Genomic DNA, 21362 nt, shown 5'->3' with positions numbered 1-21362 from the left:
GTGATAATCCCATTGTGGTTTGGATTTGTATTTCCAAGATGATGAGGAATGCCTGCTGGCTTGTCTCTATATATCTTCTTTGGAAAAATGTCTATTCGGATCCTCTGCCTATTTAATTGGGCTGTTCGGAAGTTTTTGCTATTGAGTTGTATGAGTTTTTGATATGTTTTGGATATTAATCCCTTATCAGATATGGTTTGCAATTTTATTTTTCCCTGCACCTTGGCATATGGAAGTTCCTAGAGCTGTGACCTATGCCACAGCTGCAACAACACTGGATCATTAACCCACTGTGCCAGAGCAGGAACTCCAGGTTTGCAAATATTTTTCCTATTCAGTAGGTTGCCTTCCAATTTGTTAATGGGTCCCTTTGTTGTGCAGAAGCTCTTTAGTTTATTTTACTTAATTTATTTTTAGGGCTGCACTCAAGGCATATGGAGGTTCCCAGGCTAGGGGTCGAACTGGAGCCGCAGGTGCCAGCCTACACCACAGCCACAGCAATGAGGGATCCAAGCTACATCTGAGACCTACACCACAGTTCACAGCAATGCCAGATCTTTAACCCACTGAGTGAGGCCAGGGATTGAACCTTTGTCATTATGGATACTAGTCAGATTTGTTTCTGCTGAGCCACGATGGGAACCCCAAAGCTCTTTAATGTATGTCATATTTTTGATCTCTTTAAGTCTCTTACATGAAAATAGTATGTCACAGTTTATATATCTTTTATTATGATGAAGGTCACATAAGTCTTATGCCTAAAAAGGCATCTATTGGTCTAATTTCATGTTATTTGGTCATTTTTCTGTTGAGTGGTTTTTTAATATAAAGAGTCATTACTTTATTATGAATAACATCATCTTTCATGATACAGTGTTGAAAATATTTTTATCTTCAACTTTTTTGTGGGGGGGGGGCTGCACACAGCATCTGGAAGTTCCCATGCCCAGGGGTTGAACCCACACCACTGCAGTGACAAGAGCAGGATCCTTAACCCATTGAGCCACCAAGGACTATCTTTAACTTTTTTTTGAAGATTGAAAAAATGCTGTTAAGGAATTCCTGTTTTGGCTCAGCAGGTTAAGAACCCAGCTAGTATCCATGAGGATGCAGGTCTGATCCCTGGCCTCGCTCAGTAGATTAAAGATCGGCACTGCCATGAGCTGTGGTATAGGTCGCAGACGAAGCTGGGATCCCAAGTTGCTGTAGCTGTGGTGTAGGCCAGCAGCGGCAGCTCCAATTTGACCCCTAGCCTGGCAACTTCCATATGCCACAAGTGCAGCCCTAAAAAGCCAAAAAAAAAAAAGAAAAAGCTGTTAGGTATATTAATATCACCTTTTATGATTTTTATGTTACTTTAGGTTGTCCCATTCTAAGATTATTTTTTTTAATTCTTCCATGTTCTGGTATTTTATGGCTTTCCTTTCTATTAACATCTTTAAAATCTTTAGGACTTATTTCAGTATAGAAATGAGTGAGGGATTTAACTTAATTTTTTCCAGATGTCTCCAGTTTTCTCCAAACCATTTACAGAATATTTCATTCTTTTTTTGTGTGTGTGTGTGTGTCTTTTTGTCTTTTCTAGGGCTGCTCCCACGGCATATGAAGGTTCCCAGGCTAGGGGTCAAATCAGAGCTGTAGCCGCCGGCTTACACCAGAGCCACAGCAATGCGGGATCCAAGCCACATCTGCAACCTGCACCATAGCTCACAGCAACGCCGGATCCTTAACCCACTGAGCAAGGCCAGGGATCGAACCCACAACCTCATGGTTCCTAGTCAGATTCGCTAGCCACTGAGCCACGATGGGAACTCCCTACAGAATATTTCATTCTTTCCCACTGTTTACCTTTTCATTTGACACTCAAGTCACAGAGCATCTCTTCTTCCTGGGAATTGGGTACTAGTTTCCCTAAGGACCAGGTACTTTGTTCCACATGATCCCTGTCCAAAGTCCTTCTCTCACTGTCCCTGTCCCCTTTGAAGGCCTTCCTTCGCACATGTCCTGCAGAGACTCTGCAGGCCTCCTTCCGTACCTCCTTGACCTGTTTATTCCTCCCATACTCAGGTCTTAGTTTAAAAGTCACTTCCTCTAGGTTGGGTGCCAAATTTTATCTCCCCAAATTACCTGGCACTTCTTTTTGGTGTGGTTGTTCCCTTCAATGACAAAGATCCAATTCACACTGGTCACTTCAGTATCCCTAGTGCCTACATCAGTACATCACAGACAGTCAGTGCTTAATAATTATTTAGTGAACTAAGGAGTTCCCGTAGTGGCTCAGTGGTTAATGAATCCGACTAGGAACCATGAGGTTGTGGGTTCAATCCCTGGCCTTGTTCAGTGGGTTAAGGATCCGGAGTTGCCATGAGCTGTGGTATAGGTTGCAGACACGGCCCAGATCCCGCATTGCTGTGGCTGTGGTGTAGGGCCGGCAGCTACAGCTCCGATTCGCCCCAAGCCTGGGAACCTCCATATGCCTAGAAATGGCAAAAAGACAATAATAATAATTATTATTATTATTTAGTGAAGTAATGCAATGTCTGTTTTCTCCCACAGATTGATTCTCCTCCTCATGCAGTGGTTGGAAGAATGAGGGGCAGCTGTGGTCCCCTTAGTGAGCCCTGAGTCCAGCCACTTAGGCCTCCTACTAAAGTGGCCACTCCAGTGGCCTGCCTGGCCCCTCCAGATATGTCTTTGGCTTTGACCCTGCAGATCCAGATTTGGAAGGTACATCTATACAGTTTGGGCCTTTGCTCGGGGACTATGACTTACTAATTTTCAGAAAAAGAAGCATTACGTTAGGAGAGTTTTCTTGACCCATTTTAATCTTTTTCCCCCTTATTTTATCACCTTGGGTATGAGGCAGTACAAATGAGGTTAGCCCTCAGAGAAACTGCTACTTGCCACTTAGGATGTTAATTTTTTTCCTTTGACTGAGCCTTGGTACCTGCTGAAGAAATAGTATTATCCCTGTAAAATCCCAGATAGTCTAAATCTGCTCTTGGGAACTCTAACACTTGCATTATAAAAGTTGGGACTAGAACTCAGAGAAGAAACAGAAAATAATGTGAGAAAAATGCAAGTTATTAGCAGAACACTTAGCTCTTGCTTCTCAAATATTTTAAACTCGGGGGGAAAAAGTTCAAAATTCAAGTGCAGTATTATCATCAGCATAAATTAACATTTAATTAATTATGCACTTAGGGTATTGCTCTGAAGTGAATTTAATTAACAAATAACTAAGTTTGGTAATATCTTGCCTGGATATCTCTATCCCCTTGAGCAGAGGAAGCTGAATAGTTGAAATAGCCTGGTCTGGTTGCTGCAGACCCTGATTATCCTGTTTCATTCTTCAGTCTGCCCTTCCTTCTCTTTCCCAAGGGCCAAAATGAACAAAACAAGAATTTTTCTAATTATTTAGCATTCAGTTTCCTGCCTTGCAGAGACTGTGTGGCTCTACTAGTTCTCATTTTTAAAAAAGCTTATAGCATTCAGAATGCAGTGTGTCTTACTTTAACTGATTTCCTCCAGTTTAGAAAAATTAGTGTGGAAAATTTCAAACATTTACAACATTCACAGAATAGTATAATGAATATCCTTGTACCCATCAGTTTTGACAATGACCAATATTCTGCCATCTTGTTTAATTTATACCTTCACCCCACTCTCCACCTGCATCCTCCACCCCACTCTCCACCTGCATTCAATTATTTTTAAGGTAAATTATAGGCAAACAGGGATAAATTTTATGGGATCACTGAATTAGTCCCAGTTTTCATTCTTTGAATGTTTCAATCAATCGCAAACATCTTCTAGTGAGATTGGTACATCTTTCTTTACAGTTAATGTAAATACCAATCAACATCATATAAGGGTTTCATAATCGAGTTTTAAAATAATACATGTAATAAAAACAAATCACTGTCATTAAAAATTTATAAAGTGTACTTTTTTAAAATGCAATTTATTTGCCTTATTTACCAAATAGCTACAAAAATGTCTGCCTTGGAGTTTACAGCAGTTTCTTTCTTTTTTTTTTTTTTTTAATGGCCACACCCAGCTCCCAGACCAAGGACTGAACCTGAGCTGCAACTGCCACAACACCACTTTAACCCACTGCGCCAGGCTGGGGATCGAGTGCACACCTCTGGAGTGACCCGAGCCGCTACAGTCAGATTCTTAACCACTGTGCCGTGGCAGGAACTCCCAAGGCAGTTTCATTTCTTACCACAGTTACTTTTCCTGATCATATGCTAGAATCAGCATCTTTGGCGTCTTCTGTGTATTTAATTGATGACTTACGTTTTATATGTTTGTCCACTTGGGAACCACAATTTTTTTTTTCATGATCACTGCAGCTCTGTGATATAAAAGTGTCACTGCCTTCATATATTTGAATAGTACCGATCCCGGTTCTGAAAGTCTCTATGAGCGTATCTTGCATAGGTCTGGTTATGAGGGATCCTTCCAAAAGGTTCGTGGTCATTGAAACAAGATTCAAAAACTTCATCAACAGCCTTCTGAGCGACTTCTCTGCTTATGTTCCTAACAGCCAGGATAGAAAGAATGGCTCTGTCTCTCACACAAGTCTAAGGAGCAAGAAAAGGTATGTGGTTTTAATTTTCTATGAAATTTTAATCATGAAATAACATTTTATAGATATAGTCTGAACCACAGTCAAAATTAATTTCTTGTCATTCCAAAGAAGAAACACTAAATTATGGAGCATGTTTAGCTCAATCTAAAATTATTTAGGTTGAGTTCCCATTGTGGCACAGCGGAAACAACTCCGACTAGTATCCATGAGGATGCGGATTTGATCCCTGGCCTCACTTAGTGGGTCAAGGATCTGGCATTGCTGTAGGTGGCAGTAGCGGCTCGGATCCCGAGTTGCTGTGGCTGTGATGTAGGCTGGCAGCTATAGCTCTGATTCAACCCCTAGCCTGGGAACTTCCATATGCCTGGGGTTCAGCCCTAAAAACCAAAAAATAAAATTATTTAGGTGTAAATAAGACCTCTTCCCTTCTTCTCATCTTTCCCAATAAATATAAGCAGATGTCATTCTCTGAAATTCTATGTAGCATCTACCAAACAATAACTCCCAATATATAAAACCAGAAAATCTATAAATTAGGTTCCGGTTAAATTTATTTTTAATTTAAATAAATCTGAAATGTGCTTTACTTCTGTGCCTCTCTTGCTTAACTTTTCAATTGACCAAATGCTAGGTAACCTTTCCTTCGAGAGGGGCATTTCCCCTGGAGGCAACAGGAAACCACACATATATACATGCAAAATTTGAAGTTGTCCTAATTTTTCAAGGAAAAAAAAAATCAACTTTTTTTTTTCCTGAGTGTTCGTTGCATGAGTATTTAAGCTCTCTACCTAAAAGAATAACTTACCTAAAGTTACAGAGTAATAAACTAGAATTTCTCAGTATTCTATTATTTTAAGAAAGGTGAGGTTGGCCATTCCAATTCTTGAGGAGCTTTAAACCCATTTATTTCTCCAAATGGAAACTCAAGAACAACATTTAACCTTTTCCTGAAACATAACCAAACACAGGTTGTAAGCCTGCCAATCACTGATTTCCTTGGTGTTCCCAGTTTTTTGTTTTTTGTTTTTTTTGTCTTTTTGCTGTTTCTTGGGCCGCTCCTGCGGCATATGGAGGTTCCCAGGCTAGGGGTCTAATCGGAGCTGTAGCTGTTGGCCTACGCCAGAGCCACAGCAATGCGGGATCCAAGCTGCGTCTGCAGCCTACACCACAGCTCACGGCAACGCCGGATCGTTAACCCACTGAGCAAGGACAGGGACCGAACCCGCAACCTCATGGTTCCTAGTCAGATTCGTTAACCACCGCGCTACGACGGGAACTCCGGTGTTCCCAGTTTTATTTTGGCTTGGATCAGCCTGCCTGCTATTATTGGACGATAAACCAGTGCTTTTCAACCTAAGAACCAAATGCTGATTTAAAAAATAAACCCCAGGTTCAGAGGAATAAGGGGAGAAAGCAACCATTACAGCCATGACAGCAATTGCCAGAAAGAAGAAAGGGCTCCCTTGCAGGTAGTAAAATGCTAGAAAACATGAGTTTCCTGGCACCTCCGAGGTTGGAGAGGCTCAAGTATAGATCACAATTCAGATTTAATTCTTTCCAAATGTAATACATTTCTGTTAAAAGTGCAATTTTTACAATGAGTTATTCTAATCGATGTTTATTTCTTGGGCACCTGCAATACAAAAGTAGGGACTCTGTTTTCTAAGACACTCTTCTCCCCCAACCACCTCCACATATTTCCCATCCCACTGCTACTCATTCGCTGCTGCTACTTCTGCTACCCAAGGTGAAAAGAGGGGATATTTGTCTTTTAAAGATTCTGGGCCATGAATCGAAAACCTTCAGTGCATGAGCCTCTTCTCTGGGATGTACTGATGCTCAGTCCACTCCCACCCTTTCCACTGAGGGCCAGAACACACCGCCCAGTCAGGTGCTCAGTTTACCAGATGAGCAAGGACCAGAGTACACGAAGCCACACAGCACATCACTAAGCTGACTTGGCACAGGCTGAAAGCTTCTCAGCCCTGACCTGGACCCAGGATTGCCTTCCAGCTCCCTTTCACTGAGTTCACAATTTCTCTTAGTAGTTTGCTGTGACTTTCCATCTTTCTCCCCCGAGTTGAGTTACTCTCTACTCTGAAAAACCAAGGGCCTTCCTGTTCCCGGCCTGTCCTTTTTTGAAAGGGCTATCCTGATGTCCATGCACTTCTCCAAATGGCCCAGCAGCCTTTTCCCATAGAAAAAGCTCTGACCAGCCTTTCTCCTGAGTGTGGACATGGAGCCCCCTTCATAGGTGATGGGTAGAACCGTTCACATTTTTTTTTTGTCTTTTGTCTTTTGTCTTTTTAGAGTTGCACCTGCAGCATATGGAGGTTCCCAGGTTAGGGGTCCAACTGGAGTTACAGCTGCCAGCCTACACCACAGCTCACAGCAATGCCAGATCCCCAACCCACTGAGCGAGGCCAGAGATCAAACCTGCAACCTCATAGTTCCTAGTCAGATTCGTTTCCACTGCACCACAATGGGAACTACCCATTCTTTATCAATCCATCAATTCTAAACTTCCTCTCCCTGTGTCCATCTATCTTGGACCTGGCTTTGTAGCAGGATGATCTTGCCTATAGTTTTATTCCTGTTTTAATTTTGTTTTGTATACAAAATTTCACTCAACTCAGCACATCAGAATCAATTTGGTGCTGATCCAAAGCTTTGCTGTCACATCATACAGCCTTTAAAGATGTACTAAGTACACAGCCATAACTTGTGCTACAGTGCAGTCTCTGTTCTGATAGGTATTACTTTTTTGTCTGAAAAATACTGTGATGGTTTCAAAATGTTAAGTCCAGAACTGCTAGGATAAAAGTAAGACAGGCAGTGATTTCACTTCCCTTCCTTATCTACCCCCACCCACAAGTATCCTATGAACAAGGTCACAGGTCTTTTCACCATAAAATACTCTGTCATACAGCTTGCCTGTAATTATACAGTAGAACCAACTGAATTCCATCTATTTGGCCTAAATGGTATACATTTTGTTTGTTTGTTTTAAAGTCCACACCTGTGGCATATGGAAATTCCTGGGCCAGGGGTCGAATCTGAGCTGCAGCTGCAGACTACACTACAGCTCACGGCAATGCCAGATCTTTACCCACTGAGCAAGGCCAGGGATCAAACCTGCATCCTCATGGATACGAGTTGGGTTTTTAACCCACTGAGCCACAATAAGAATTCTTACATTTTGCATTCTTATAAGTAGTTCTTTCAAATGCTAAATGTACTTCTCATTCCTGTTTTCTCTATTCATTATTTCTACTCATAGCATTCTTGATGGTAAGTGATTTCATATGATAGGTTTTACCTGATGATGTTGTTTTAATCCAAAATGTAACCTGAATATTTCATTTAAAAGTGAGCAGTCTCCACTAAGGTTAGCAGCTCGAACCTATCACAAAGAGAAGGCAAATAAAAAGAGAATGAGCACTTGTGCCTTTATACCTTTATATCAACTGGTTTAATTGTAAAAGAATATAAAATGAGCATGTTTTCTGAGGACAGAGTATCTATAAGACTTTTTTAAACTCTATTGACTTATGAACTTCTTAAATTAAAAACAGCAGAGACCCAGGAGCTATGCTAGACAATACCAAATACAGTGGTGGCAATCAGGTATCCAAAGAAAATTTTCATATATTTCCACTGGAGCCCTACTGACAAAACCAATTTCTTTTTTTTCCACATGGCTGCACCCACAGCACATGGAAGTTCCGGGATCATAAACTGAATCCAGGCTACAGCTGCAACCTACGCTGCAGTTGAGCCAATACCAGCGCTAATCCTTTAACCCAATGCACTGGGCCAGGGATCGAACCCACACCTTCACATCAAACCGAGCCACTGCAGTCAGATTCTTAACCCACTAGCCATAGCAGGAACTCCAGAACTAATTTCTTCTGGAACCAAAAGTCAAAGAGTTGGACCTCAGAGTTTTGGCCCACTCCTTGTTACTTCTATAATAATGGGGCTTCATGCCTCTGGTGAGCTCAAAGTAATTAACACATTTTAACTAGCTAACAAGCACTAATTCTCATGATATCCAAGAGACAGAAATATTTAAAAACTCAGATTTGTCTTTCTTTCAAATAATGAGTTGTAGGTAGATGCAATGGGGCTGCTTGTTAATTTCAAGGGAAAGAGAAAATAAGTTATAAAGTAGGAGCTTAAAATTTATTAATTTTTTGGTTTTTTGTTTTTGTTTTTGTTTTGCTTTTCAGCACATTGCCCTCTTCGATTAATGAAATACAAGTACGAAATACAAATGTCTCTCTAGCAAAATATGTGTGTGTGTACTTCTGAGAGCAAAATGACAAACATGTAACAGTAAATGTTTTTCTATGGTGTATTTTTTAGACTAAATGTTTACTCTCTGTAAGCAAGCAGCTTTACCTAAGGAAGGCAGCACAAAATAAGAAGCCACAAACAACACCGTACATGTTTTAAACTATAAATAAGTGTGTGTGTGTATATATATATATATCTTTTTTTTTTTTTTTTTTTTTTTTTTTGCTTTTTAGGGCCACACCCACAGCATATGGAGATTCCTAGGCTAGGGGTCTAATCGGAGCTGTAGCTGCCCGCCTACGCCTGAGCCAGAGCAACGCAGGATCCAAGCCACATCTGTGACCTACGCCACAGCTCATGGCAGTGCCAGATCCTTAACCCACTGAGCAAGGCCAGGGATCAAACCTGCAACCTCATGGTTCCTAGTCGGATTTGTTTCTGTTGCACCACGATGGGAACTCCTATAAATATTTTTTATAGTATATGGTTTATTCTACAGGAAAAAGTTTATTATTATAAAGTCATCACTGTTATTAGGATTTAAAGGTTATATTCAAAACAATTCTAAAAAGATACTTAAAATGTCTCTAGTATCTCATTGTATTCAATAGTTAAAAATGAAAGATCAATGTGAAATTACAAGAAAAGGAATATGGGAGTTCCCATCGTGGCTCAGTGGTTAACGAATCCGACTAGGAACCATGAGGATGCTGGTTCGATCCCTGGCCTTGTTCAGTGGGTTAAGGATCTGGCGTTGCCATGAGCTGTGGTATAGGTTGCAGACGAGGCTCCAATCCTGTGTTGCTATGGCTCTGGCATAGGCCGGTGGCTACAGCTCCGATTGGACCCCTAGCCTGGGAACCTCCATATGCCACTAGAGCGGCCCAAGAAATGGCAAAAAAAAAAAAAAAAAAAAGGAATATGTCACAGTTGAAGAAAATATTCAAACATACAACAATGTTCTAGGGAAAACAAGTATCTTCTATGGTAAAACCTACCTCAGAACAGGCCAAATGTCTGATATTGGTGAACCAGTCCACATGAGCACGACAATGATCAAATGCATGAATGAGTTCATGGGTGACCACTCTGTTCATATGAGCCTGATTCCGGATGTTATTCTGGCACAAAACAATCTAAGAGGCAACAAAATAAGAGGAGTTTGGTTATTTCTAAGATCTACTCTCATTTTGCAGATTCCATCTTCTCATCTGCTTGGGAATGCCTCTCCCGCCTCTTCTCTATCAACCCCACACCCTCCCCCCCATCAGGGCTGGTCTTAACCATACACGCTCCATGATGCCTTCCTCAATGGCTAAGTTCTTCCTTCTCTGGATTTCACAGGTCTTAGATTAAGGACATTTACTCAAAAACCATCATCACTCGGTTGACTGTACTAGTCTGTTTGGGCTTCAGAGCCTTATATTAAAAGGGGACTTTGGGGAGGTCCCATTGTGGCTCAGCAGTAACAAACCCAACTAAGATCCATGAGGATGTGTGTTCAATCCCTGGCCTCACTCAGTGGGTTAAGGATCCAGTGTTGCCATGAGCTGTGGTGTAGGTTGCAGATACAGCTCAGATCCCAAGTTGCTGTGGCTGTGTTGTTGTAGGCTTTGCAGCTGCGGCGCCAATTCAACCCCTAGCCTGCGAACTTCCATGTGCCACAGGTACAGCCCTAAAAAGAAAAGAAAAAAAAAAAGTGACGTTGGGCAAGTTTCTTAAGCTTTCTATGCCTCATTTTTCTCAACCATGAAAAGGAGATGACGTAGGGTACCTAGATTATAGAATTGTGAGAATTAAACAAGAATATGTAAAATGCTTCTTATCAAGTTTCTGAATGAACAAGGAATGAACAAGGAATACCAAACTGTCCCATTCTACTAGAATTGCCAGGAAAAGTCCTCAGAGCTTCTGAAAGGAATACAAAAAGCCAACAGCACACTGAGCAGGATCTATGAGAATAATAAGGACATGAGGGGTCCTAAAAATGATAGTTTCCACTTACTGTGTACTTATTATGTGCCAGACACTGGGATATTGTATATATTGTCCCAGATATTTTATATACATTCATTCAACTATTAAGGCCTATTGATATTTATAATAGATTAATATTAGATTTATAATCCACTGAGACATAAATACTTACCAAAATGTTTAAGCACATGCAATGACAGTTGCCATAAGAAAAACCAAGATTGTCAGGAAATACATACAATGAGATCTGATCTGGTCTGGAGAGTTGGGAAAGCCTTCTCTGCAGAAGGAATGTTTAAACTGGGATCTAACAGATGAATAGGAGTTAAATCTGAGGAGAGGGGAAGGCAGCATTCCAGACAGAACAAGATACACCAACAGAAGGGGGAGGGTTGAGGGGCTAGAATGACTAAGAAGCTGAAAGCAGGCCAGTAGTCCTGGAGCACAAAGTTGGAGGTGGCCAGCATGAGATAAGGCTGCTAAACAGCCAAGTCACTTTTCTGACAGGAGTAGTGAAAGGGGTGTTTTTGTTTTTTAATCCTTTTGACCATAGTTTGAAAAATAAGCAAAAGATAATCAAAACTGGATACACAGTGACTAGTTGAAGGCGAAGTATTCTAGGCAAGAGAAGAGTACTGGAGGTAGGATGGCAGGAGTCTAACAGGTATTTAGGAGGTGAAGTGGACAAAATTTGATGATGGTGTGAACTGAAGTTTGGCACTTGCCATCAGCCTCTACATGGATTAAAACATGAGCCACTGTAGCAGCTGACCTGCAGCACCCCAAGTGGATCTCAGGGTGGAGACCAGGCGTGAGGCACTTTGTGCTCTGGGAAAACTGGAAGAGCATGTCTTCAGAGAGTTAGATAGTTTTAGGAGAGGACTTTGAGCCTACTTCTTGCATCTCCTCATATCCAGAATAACACTAAAACCCTTCATGGTGATGTCTGCTCCTCGTGACTAGTAGTAACCTTCACAAGACGAGAAGCAAACTTTGTAAAATGCGTGCATGCTGCAGGCCCTGCCCCCTTCACCTTTATCACATAGATAGTTCCCCTTTCCTCTCTGTGGCAGAGCTGCCTGAAATACTGCCTCTCTGGCTGCAGTTAGGTCGACTAAACGAAAGATGTCACAGTCATCTGTGAGTGCAGCCACTCCCAAGGGTGAGCCCTGAGGGAACTCAGGAAGAAAACAAAGAATACTGGCCCCATAGCTGCAGTGTACATCAAAGGAGTGATTCCAGTAAGCCCAGACCTTTGCATCTTCCCATGGAAATGTACTGAATTTCTTGCGATAATCTGATTTCTGTAATCTTTTGTTCCTGCTAACTGCCTATATACCCTAGCTCCCCGCTTTCCTCCTCAGAGTGGTTTTTTTCCTCAGGGCTACCTGAGAAGCTGTCTCCCAGTCTTAAGTCCTAATTTTGCCCCAAGTAAAACCTAACTCAACTTTCAGGTTGTGCCATTTTTTTAAGTCAATAATGGACAGAATATGGAAAGGGAATCAATCAGAGGTATCAAGGATGAGTAATAGGATGGATGGTGGTACCATCACTGAGATACGTAAAACTAAAAGACCAAGTTGGGTGGGGATGGAAGATGGTAAAAATTTTTACTTTGACATGTCAGACCTAAGGTACCTTTAAGACATCCAAGTGTATAGGTGTTCAGTGGACACTTGGCTCTATGGTTCAAGAGAGAGCTCTGAGCTAGGAAGGTAAGTGAGATCCCCTTGGAAGAGTATAGAATAAGAAAAGAAGGGGCTCTAATACCAAGGGACTTCAGCATTTAGGGGCTGTTAGAGGAAGGTGAGCTAACAAAGGAGCAACCACAAGAGTATTTTATACTGGAAACCAGAGAAGGAAAGTGACATTAGCTGTTAAAAGTCAAGTGTGTGCATGTGATATGAGCCAACAATTTCACTCCAGGCAGATACCCTCGAGTAACTCTTGCCTGTGTACAGCAGGATTGTCCACAATAACAAAGTTGAAAACAATCAGTATTAGATAGGATAGGAATTCCCATTGTCACTCAGCAGGTTAAGAACATGACATAGTGTCCAAGAGGACACAGGTTTGATCACTGGGTTAAGGATGCAAAGTTGCCACAAGCTGAGGCATAGATCATAGATGCGCCTCAGATCTGGCAGTGCTGTGGCTGTGGTGAAGGCCCGCAGTTGCAGCTGTGATTCAACCCCTAGCCTGGGAACTTCCATATGCCACAGGTGTGACTGTAAAAAGAAAAAATATGTTTAAATATTAGCTAGGATAGGGATCAAACCTGCAACCTCATTGTTCCTAGTCAGATTCGTTAACCACTGAGTAACGACGGGAACTCCTACTAAATATTAGCTAGGATAAACTCTAGTATAGACATATAATGGAATAATATGTAACGTGAAACAATAAACCCATGGCACACATATCAACACAGAATACTCTAACAATATTGAACAAAAGAAGTCACAGGCTATATCATGTATGATTTCATAAAATGACAAAGTATTACATATCGCTCCAAGTATAAAGCTTAAAAACAGGCAACTAGGAGGCAGGATCAAGACAGCAGGGGAGATGGATATGGTGCACCCTTTCTCCTACAAACCCATCAATAAAAACCATCTACATGTAGAACGATTTGTTCAGAGCAACTACTGAATGCTGGCAGAAGCCCTTAGACTTCCAAAAAGGGCAAGAAACCCTCCACATAACTGGGTAGAATAAAAGGGGAAAAAAGAAGAGAAAAAGAATCAGACAGAACCAGCACTCTGGGGAGGGAGCTGTGAAGGAGGAAAAGAATCTGCACCCTGGGAGGCCACCTGACAGAAAGACCAGCCGGCACTGAGAGGCAGCCTCGAAGCCTCACAGAAAATCAGAGCTGCTGGACTGAGGACGGCAAAGCAGAGAGAGAGCCACACAGATGATCAGTTCTGCTGCCCCAAACACCACAGCCTGAGACACTTGGGCAGGGGCTGGGCACTGAGGCTCGGACTACAGAGATCAGTTCCTGGGAGGGGACTAGTGTTGGCTTTGTGGAATCAGCCTGAGGGGGCTAGGGAGCAGTGCGCCACAGCTGAAGGAGGCCTGGGCCCTTGTTGGGGAGTGCAAGGGGTGGGGTGGGACAGGCCACCATAGGAACTTCTTTCTCTGCAAACACTCGGGCACTTGGGCAGCGAGCACCTCTTGCACAGGCTATGGGGATGGGTACAAATCACCGCAGCCGTCTCAGACTCCAGAGGTTGTCATGGGACAACTAAGGGTCCCATGAAAAGGCACTGTCTGTAGTCAATCACCTCTAGGGTCGATGCCTTGGAGGGCCCTCCAACCAAACACCACTCATTGCCCCCAATCTATGGGAACGACATGCTCCACCATTGCCACTGCCAAGGTTTCTGGGCACCACCCTCATTTCCTTGAGAGTCACTGCTCTGCCAAAAGCCCTACAACCAGAAGCAGGCTGCCGCCCCCACCTGTACATGGGTCCTCACCACAGCCAAGGGCCCAGTGACCAGGTGCTGCCTGCAGGCACAGCCAACTGCCCCACCTTCCAGGAAGCACACACAGGCCATATACCTTCGCAACCCCTACCATGGGTAACAGTCTGCACACAGTAAGGAAAGAAACAGCAAGCAGCCAAACCAAAAGCAGCCCTCACACCAAAAAAACAGTAAGCCCTCACAAGCTACCCAGGGACATTCCCACATGTAAATAGCTCTCCAAGACGACAGTAGAAAATTGTTCTCCCTAAACTCACAGAATAAGAAAAACATAAGCAAAATAAAGAAGCATAGTAGAGTGGCTCTACTATGGCTCAGCAGGTGAAGAACCTGACAAATCTCCATGAGGACACAGGTTCAATCCCTGGCCCCACTCAGTGAGTTAAGGATCCAGCATTACTGAAAACTGCAATGTAGGTTGCAGAAGTGGCTTGGATCAAGTGTTGCGATGGCTGTGGCATAGGCCTGCAGCTGCAGCTCTGATTTGACTCCTAGACCAGGAACTTTCATATGCTGCAGGTGCAGCTCTAAAAAGTAAAAAAAAAAAAAAAAATTAAGAAGAACAGAAACCATTCCCAGTTAAAAGAACAGGAGAATCCCCTGAAGGAGCAAACAATGAAATAGACTTCACTTCTGCAGTCGTTAGACACTTGACACTTGAGTCCAAAAAGGAGGAAATGGAAATACCAAAGGAATTAGCAGCAGATGTCAACAGTAATGCATATTACATTAAAAAGGAACTAGAAACTACAAGGAGGAGCCAAGAAAAATTAGAAAATTCATTTGCAGACACAAAAGCTGAGTTAACAGCAATGAACAGCAGAATGAATAATGCAGAGGGATGAATAAGTTACTTGGAAGACAGGATAATGGAAATCACCCAGTCACGACAAACAGCAGAAAGGCAAGTGGAAAAAAAAAAAAAAATGAAAGCGATATAGGAGCTATTTGGCACAATAGAAAACGTTCCAATTGACACATAATAGGGGTTGCAGAAGTAGAAGAGAAACAAAAGGGGATTGAAAATACATTTGAAACTTGCCAAATCTGAAGAAGGAATCAGATATCAAGATACAGGAAGCAGGAGTTCCCATCATGGTACAGCAGAAATGAATCCGACGAGGAACCATGAGGTTCCAGGTTCAACTCCTGGCCTTGCTCAGTGGGTTAAGGATCTGGCATTGGCATGAGCTGTGGTGTAGACTGCAGATGCAGGTTGGATCCTGCATTGCTGTGGCTGTGGTGTAGGCTGGCAGCTATAGCTCCAATTGGACCCCTAGGAACCTCCATATGCCATAGGTGTGGCCCTAAAAAGCCTCCCCCCCAAAAAAATGATATAGGAAGCACAGAGAGCCCCAAACCAGCTGCACCCAAACAAACCTATAGCAAGACATAATACCAATGGCAAAAGTTAAAGGTAAGGAGAGAATTCTAAAGTCAGCAAGAGAAGAACAAAGGCTTAATTATAAGGGAGCACCCATAGGCTATCAGCTGATTTCTCTACAGAAATGCTACAGGCCAGAAGGGAGTGGCAAGATATATTCAAAGTTCTTAGGAGTTCCCCTTGCAGCTCAGCAGAAACGAATCTGACTATTATCTATGAGAACACAGGTTCAATCCCTGGCCTCACTCAGTGGGTTAAGGATCCAGCAATGCCAAGAGCTGTGGTGTAGGTCACAGACATGGCTTGGATCTGGCATTGCTGTGGCTGTGGTGTAGGCCGGCAGCTGCAGCTCTGATTTGACCCCTAGCTTGAGAACCTCCATATGCTGCAGGTACAGCCCTAAAATGACAAAAAAAAAAAAAAAAAAAAAAAAAGATACAATCAAGGTTCTAAAATGGAAAAATCAGAAAGATAATCATTTAAAATGAAAGAGAAATAAAGAATTTCTCTGACAACCAAAAACTAAAAGAATACAGCAATACTAAACCCATTCTAAAATACTGAAAAGTCTCCTCCAAATAGAAAAGAAGTAAGAAGATATAGAATGGAGAAAATCACAATTAGAAAGTAATCACTTAAATAAGCCAGGACACAGATCTAAAAGGAAAAAAACAAACAAAAAAAAAAAAACCTACTTGTGAAAACGATGATAAATACAAGGAACAGGAAATTGATAAACATGAAGATGTATACAAGAACATCAAAATCATAAGATGTGGAGAAGAAGGGTAAGAAAATCTAGACTTTTTTTAAGAATGTGTTTGAGCCTATATGACTCTCAGTCTAAAGCAAGCAGATATAGGAAGGGATTAACATTGTAAAAAACAGGGCAACCACAAATCAAAACAAAACAATAAATTCACAAATACTGAAAGAGAACACAAGCATAAAATAAAAGGAAATCATCCAACCAAAAAAAAAAGAAAAAGAAACAAAGGAGGAGCATAGAATCAACTGGAAAATAAGGTTTATAATGGCAATAAATACATATTTATCAATAACTTCCTTAAATGTCAATGGACTGAATACTCCAAACAGATGACATAGAGTGGTACACTGGATAAAAAACAAGAGCCTACAATATGCTGTCTACAAGAGATCCCCCTTAGGGCAAAGGATACACAAAGACTGAACATGAGGCAATGGAAAGAGATATTTCATGTAAATAGAAATGACAAAAGGCAGGAGTTGCAATATTCACATCAGACAAAATGGACTTTAAAAAAAAAGGAAAGATGGGATTAAGACAGCAGAATAGAAGGGCCTGAGCTCACCTTCTCTTATAAAAGCAAAAAAATAACAACCAACTGCTGTACAACCTTCAACCAAATAGACTGCAAACTGTCAAAAAAAGATATCCTGCTCCAGAAGACAAAGAGGAGGCCACATAAAGATGGTAGGAGGGGCGATTACATGACATAAGCAATGCTGTAACAGGAGGGTAACTGTAACACACAGACTCACCTACAGAAGTGAGAGTTCTAAGCCCCACACCAGGTCCCCATGCCTGAGGACTTGGCATTGGGAGAAAGAGCCCCTGGAGCATTTGACATTGAAGGCCAGTGGGGCTTGTGCATAGGAGGTCTATGGGATTGCGGAAAATAGAGACCTCATTCTTGCAAGGTGCACAGGCTTTTATGTGCACTGGGCCCCAGGGCCAAACAGACTCCATAGGAATCTGGGTCAGACCTGACTGCAGTTCTTGGAGGATCTCCTGGGAAAACAGGGTGACTGTGGCTCGTTGTGAGGGAAGTTCATTGGAGGCAAGGGTCTCAGGAGTAATCATCAGTATGTGTTCCTCCAAAGGTGGCCATTTTGGAAAAATATGGTCCCACTCATCAGGGCTGAGAAGCCCCAGGCCAAACAATAATATGGGTGGGATCACAGCCCTGCACACATCAGCAAACAGGCTGCCTAAAGACACCCCCAGGCATACAACCAGCCTCTAATCTCACTCAGAGACAAAAGCCCCACCCACCAGAGGGATAAGAATCAGCTCCACCTACCAGTGGGCAGGCACCAGACCAGTCCCTCCCATGAGGAAGCCTATAGCAAGCCCCTATACCAACTTCAGCCACAAGAGGGGCAGACATCAGAAGCGAGAGAGGCTACACCTCTATTGTCTGCCAAAAGGAGACCACACCAAAAATCTATACAAAAGGAAAAGGCAGAGAATTATGACTCATATAAGGGAACAAGACAAAACACCAGAAAAAATAGCTAAGTGATCTGGAGATTATCAACCTCTGTGAAAAAGACATTAGTGAAGATGATTCAAGATCTGGGAAATAATCTGGAGGCAAAGATTGATAAAATACAGGAAACAATGAGCAAAATAATAGGATATTTAAGGATTAAGCAAGCAGAGATCCAAAATACAATAACTGAAATATATTCTTTGGAAGCAACCAACAGCAGAATGCAGGAGGCAGAAGAACAAATAAGTGAAATGGAGGACAGACTAGCAGAAATTTCTGATGCAGAACAGAAAAGAAAAAAAAAGATTGAAAAGAAATGAAGACAGTCTAAGAGAACTCTGGGACAAGGTTAAATGCAACAACATCCATATTATAGGGGTGCCAGAAGGAGAAGAGAGAGAGAGAGGGCCAGAAAAAAATATTTGAAGAGATAATGACTGAAAACATCCCTAACATGGGAAAGGAATCACTCACTCAAATCCAAGAAGCACAAGGAGTACCATATAAAATAAACCCAAGGAGGAACACCCCAAAACACATATTATTCAAACTGACCAAAATTAAAGACAAAGAGAAAATACTGAAACCAGCTAGGGAAGAGAAACAAATAACATACAAGGGAACCCCAATAAGGTTATCAGCTGATTCTTCAGGACAAACTCAGCAAGCCAGAAGGTAGTGGATGATAGACTTAACGTGATGAAAGGAAAAAACCTTCAACCAAGATTACTCTACCCAGCAAGGCTCTCATTCAGATTGAAGGAAAAATCAAAAGTTTTACAGACAAGCAAAAGCTAAGAGAATTCAGCACCGCTAAACCATCTTTACAACAAATACTAAAGGAACTTCTCTAGCTGGAAAAGAAAAGGCCACACCTAGAGACAAAAATATTACCAATGACGAGGCTCACCAGTAAAGGCATACGTATAGTAAAGGTAGGAAATCATCCACACACAAAATGCTACCAAAATCAGAAATTGTGGGAAGAGGAGGGTACAAATGCAGGACCCCGGGGATGCATTGGCAATTAGGAGACCAACAACTTAAAACGATCTTGTGTGTGTATATGTATCAAAATTTCAGGGTAACTGCAAACCAAAAAAATATACAATAGATACACATACAGATGAGAAAAAGCAATCCTAATTCAACACTAAAGAGAGTCATCAAACCACATGGGAAGAGAACAAGAGCAGAAGGGAAGAAAAAAGACCAATAAAAACAAATCCAAAACAGTCAACAAAATGGCAGTTAAGAACATACATACCTTCTCTGACCACAATGCCATGAAATTAGAAATCAACCATGGGAAAAGCAAAGAGAAAAAACCTACTCCATGGAGACTAAACAACATGCTACTAAAAAACCAATGGGTCAATGAGGAAATCAAGAAGGAAATTAAAAACTACCTTGAAACAAATGATAATGAAGACACAACCTCTCAAAATCTATGGGATGCTGCGAAAGCAGTGCTCAGAGGGAAATTTATAGCAATCCAGGCCTTTCTCAAAAAAGAAGAAAGATCCCAAATGGACAACTTAACCCTCCACCTAAATGAATTAGAAAAAGAAGAACAAAAAAGTCCTAAAGTCAGCAGAAGGAAGGAAATTATAAAGATCAAAGGAGAAATCAATAAAATAGAGACTCAAAAAACAATAGAGAAAATTAATAAAACCAAGAGCTGGTTCTTTGAAAAGGTGAACAAAATTGACAAACCCCTGGCCAGACTCACTAAAAAGAGGAGAGAAAGAACCCAAATCACCAAAATTATAAATGAAAAAGGAGAAATCACAACGGATACAGCAGAAATACAAAAAACCATAAGAGAATACTATGAACAACTGTATGGCAACAAGTTTGACAATCTGGAAGAAATGGACAATTTTCTAGAATCATACAGCTTGCCATAACTGAATCAAGCAGAAACAGACCAGCTGAACAGACCGATCACTAGAAATGAAATTGAAGAGGTCATAAAATCACTCCCTACAAATAAAAGTCCAGGACCAGATGGCTTCACAGGTGAATTTTATCAAACATATAAAGAGGAATTGGTGCCCATCCTCCTTAAACTCTTTCAAAAGGTTGAAGAAGAAGGAATACTCCCAAAGACATTCTATGAGGCCACCATCACCCTCATTCCAAAACCAGACAGAGATACCACCAAAAAAGAAAACTATCGGCCAATATCATTGATGAATATAGATGCAAAAATTCTCAACAAAATCTTAGCCAACCGAATCCAACAACATATCAAAAAAATTATACACCATGACCAGGTTGGGTTCATCCCAGGTTCACAAGGATGGTTCAATATACGCAAATCAATCAGCATCATACACCACATTAACAAAAAAAAGGTCAAAAATCATATGATCATCTCAATAGATGCAGAAAAAAAGCATTTGACAAAGTTCAACATCCATTCATGATCAAGACCCTCGCCAAAGTGGGTATAGAGGGAACATTCCTGAATATAATCAAAGCCATTTATGATAAACCCACAGCAAATATAATCCTCAATGGGGAAAAACTGAAAGCCTTCTCACTCAAATCTGGAACAAGACAGGGATGCCCACTCTCACCACTGCTCTTCAACATCGTTTTGGAAGTCTTAGCCACAGCAATTAGACAAACAAAAGAAATCAAAGGCATCCATATAGGAAGAGAAGAGATCAAACTGTCACTGTATGCAGATGACATGATACTATACCTAGAAAACCCTAAGGACTCAACCCCAAAACTCCTTGAACTGATTAATAAATTCAGCAAAGTGGCAGGATATAAGATTAACATTCAGAAGTCAGTTGCATTTCTGTGTACCAGCAATGAAACATTAGAAAAGGAATACAAAAAAATGATACCTTTTAAAATTGTACCTCACAAAATCAAATACCTCGGAATACACCTGACCAAAGAGGTAAAGGACCTATATGCCGAGAACTATAAAACTTTAATCAAAGAAATCAAAGAAGATGTAAAGAAATGGAAAGATATTCCATGTTCCTGGATTGGAAAAATCAATATTGTGAAAATGGCCATCCTACCCAAAGCAATCTACAGATTCAATGCAATCCCTATCAAATTACCCATGACATTTTTCACAGAACTAGAACAAACAATCCAAACATTTATATGGAACCACAAAAGACCCAGAATCGCCAAAGCAATCCTGAGAAACAAAAACCAAGCAGGAGGCATAACTCTCCCAGACTTCAAGAAATACTACAAAGCCACAGTCATCAAAACAGTGTGGTACTGGTATCAAAACAGACAGACAGACCAATGGAACAGAATAGAGAATCCGGAAATAAACCCTGACACCTATGGTCAATTAATCTTTGACAAGGGAG

The 21362-nt window shown here is 41.4% G+C and overlaps 1 protein-coding gene and 2 long non-coding RNA genes across 9 annotated transcripts in view; 2 read left to right on the top strand and 1 right to left on the bottom strand.

Annotated features, from left to right (window-relative positions):
- Window positions 1–2644, top strand: part of LOC110260690 — a 37884-nt gene extending 35240 nt beyond the window's left edge. Inside the window, exon 3 of the long non-coding RNA XR_002343990.1 lies at window positions 2557–2644. This is a non-coding gene — a long non-coding RNA (uncharacterized LOC110260690). The remainder of the gene's footprint in view (window positions 1–2556) is intronic.
- LOC110260689 lies at window positions 2639–8957 on the top strand. The gene is made up of 3 exons (XR_002343989.1): window positions 2639–2727; window positions 4553–4606; window positions 8830–8957. It is a non-coding gene; the product is annotated as an uncharacterized LOC110260689 (long non-coding RNA).
- The window catches only part of ATP23 (ATP23 metallopeptidase and ATP synthase assembly factor homolog), a 99398-nt gene continuing 81776 nt past the window's right edge, over window positions 3741–21362 (bottom strand). For 6 of the 7 annotated variants that reach the window (XM_021091907.1, XM_021091906.1, XM_021091901.1 and 3 more), the window contains 3 exons: window positions 9895–10032; window positions 7917–8000; window positions 3741–4589 (listed from right to left, as the gene is read on the bottom strand). In XM_021091907.1, coding sequence (XP_020947566.1) covers window positions 4386–4589; window positions 7917–8000; window positions 9895–10032 — 426 coding nt within the window. In that variant the 3' untranslated portion in view covers window positions 3741–4385. The remainder of the gene's footprint in view (window positions 4590–7916; window positions 8001–9894; window positions 10033–21362) is intronic. The other variant, XM_021091902.1, reaches the window with a different exon arrangement.

This window comes from Sus scrofa, chromosome 5, assembly GCF_000003025.6.
Source record: "Sus scrofa isolate TJ Tabasco breed Duroc chromosome 5, Sscrofa11.1, whole genome shotgun sequence".
In the NCBI taxonomy this organism is placed as follows: domain Eukaryota; kingdom Metazoa; phylum Chordata; class Mammalia; order Artiodactyla; family Suidae; genus Sus; species Sus scrofa.
This window is presented reverse-complemented; position numbering and strand designations above follow the sequence as displayed.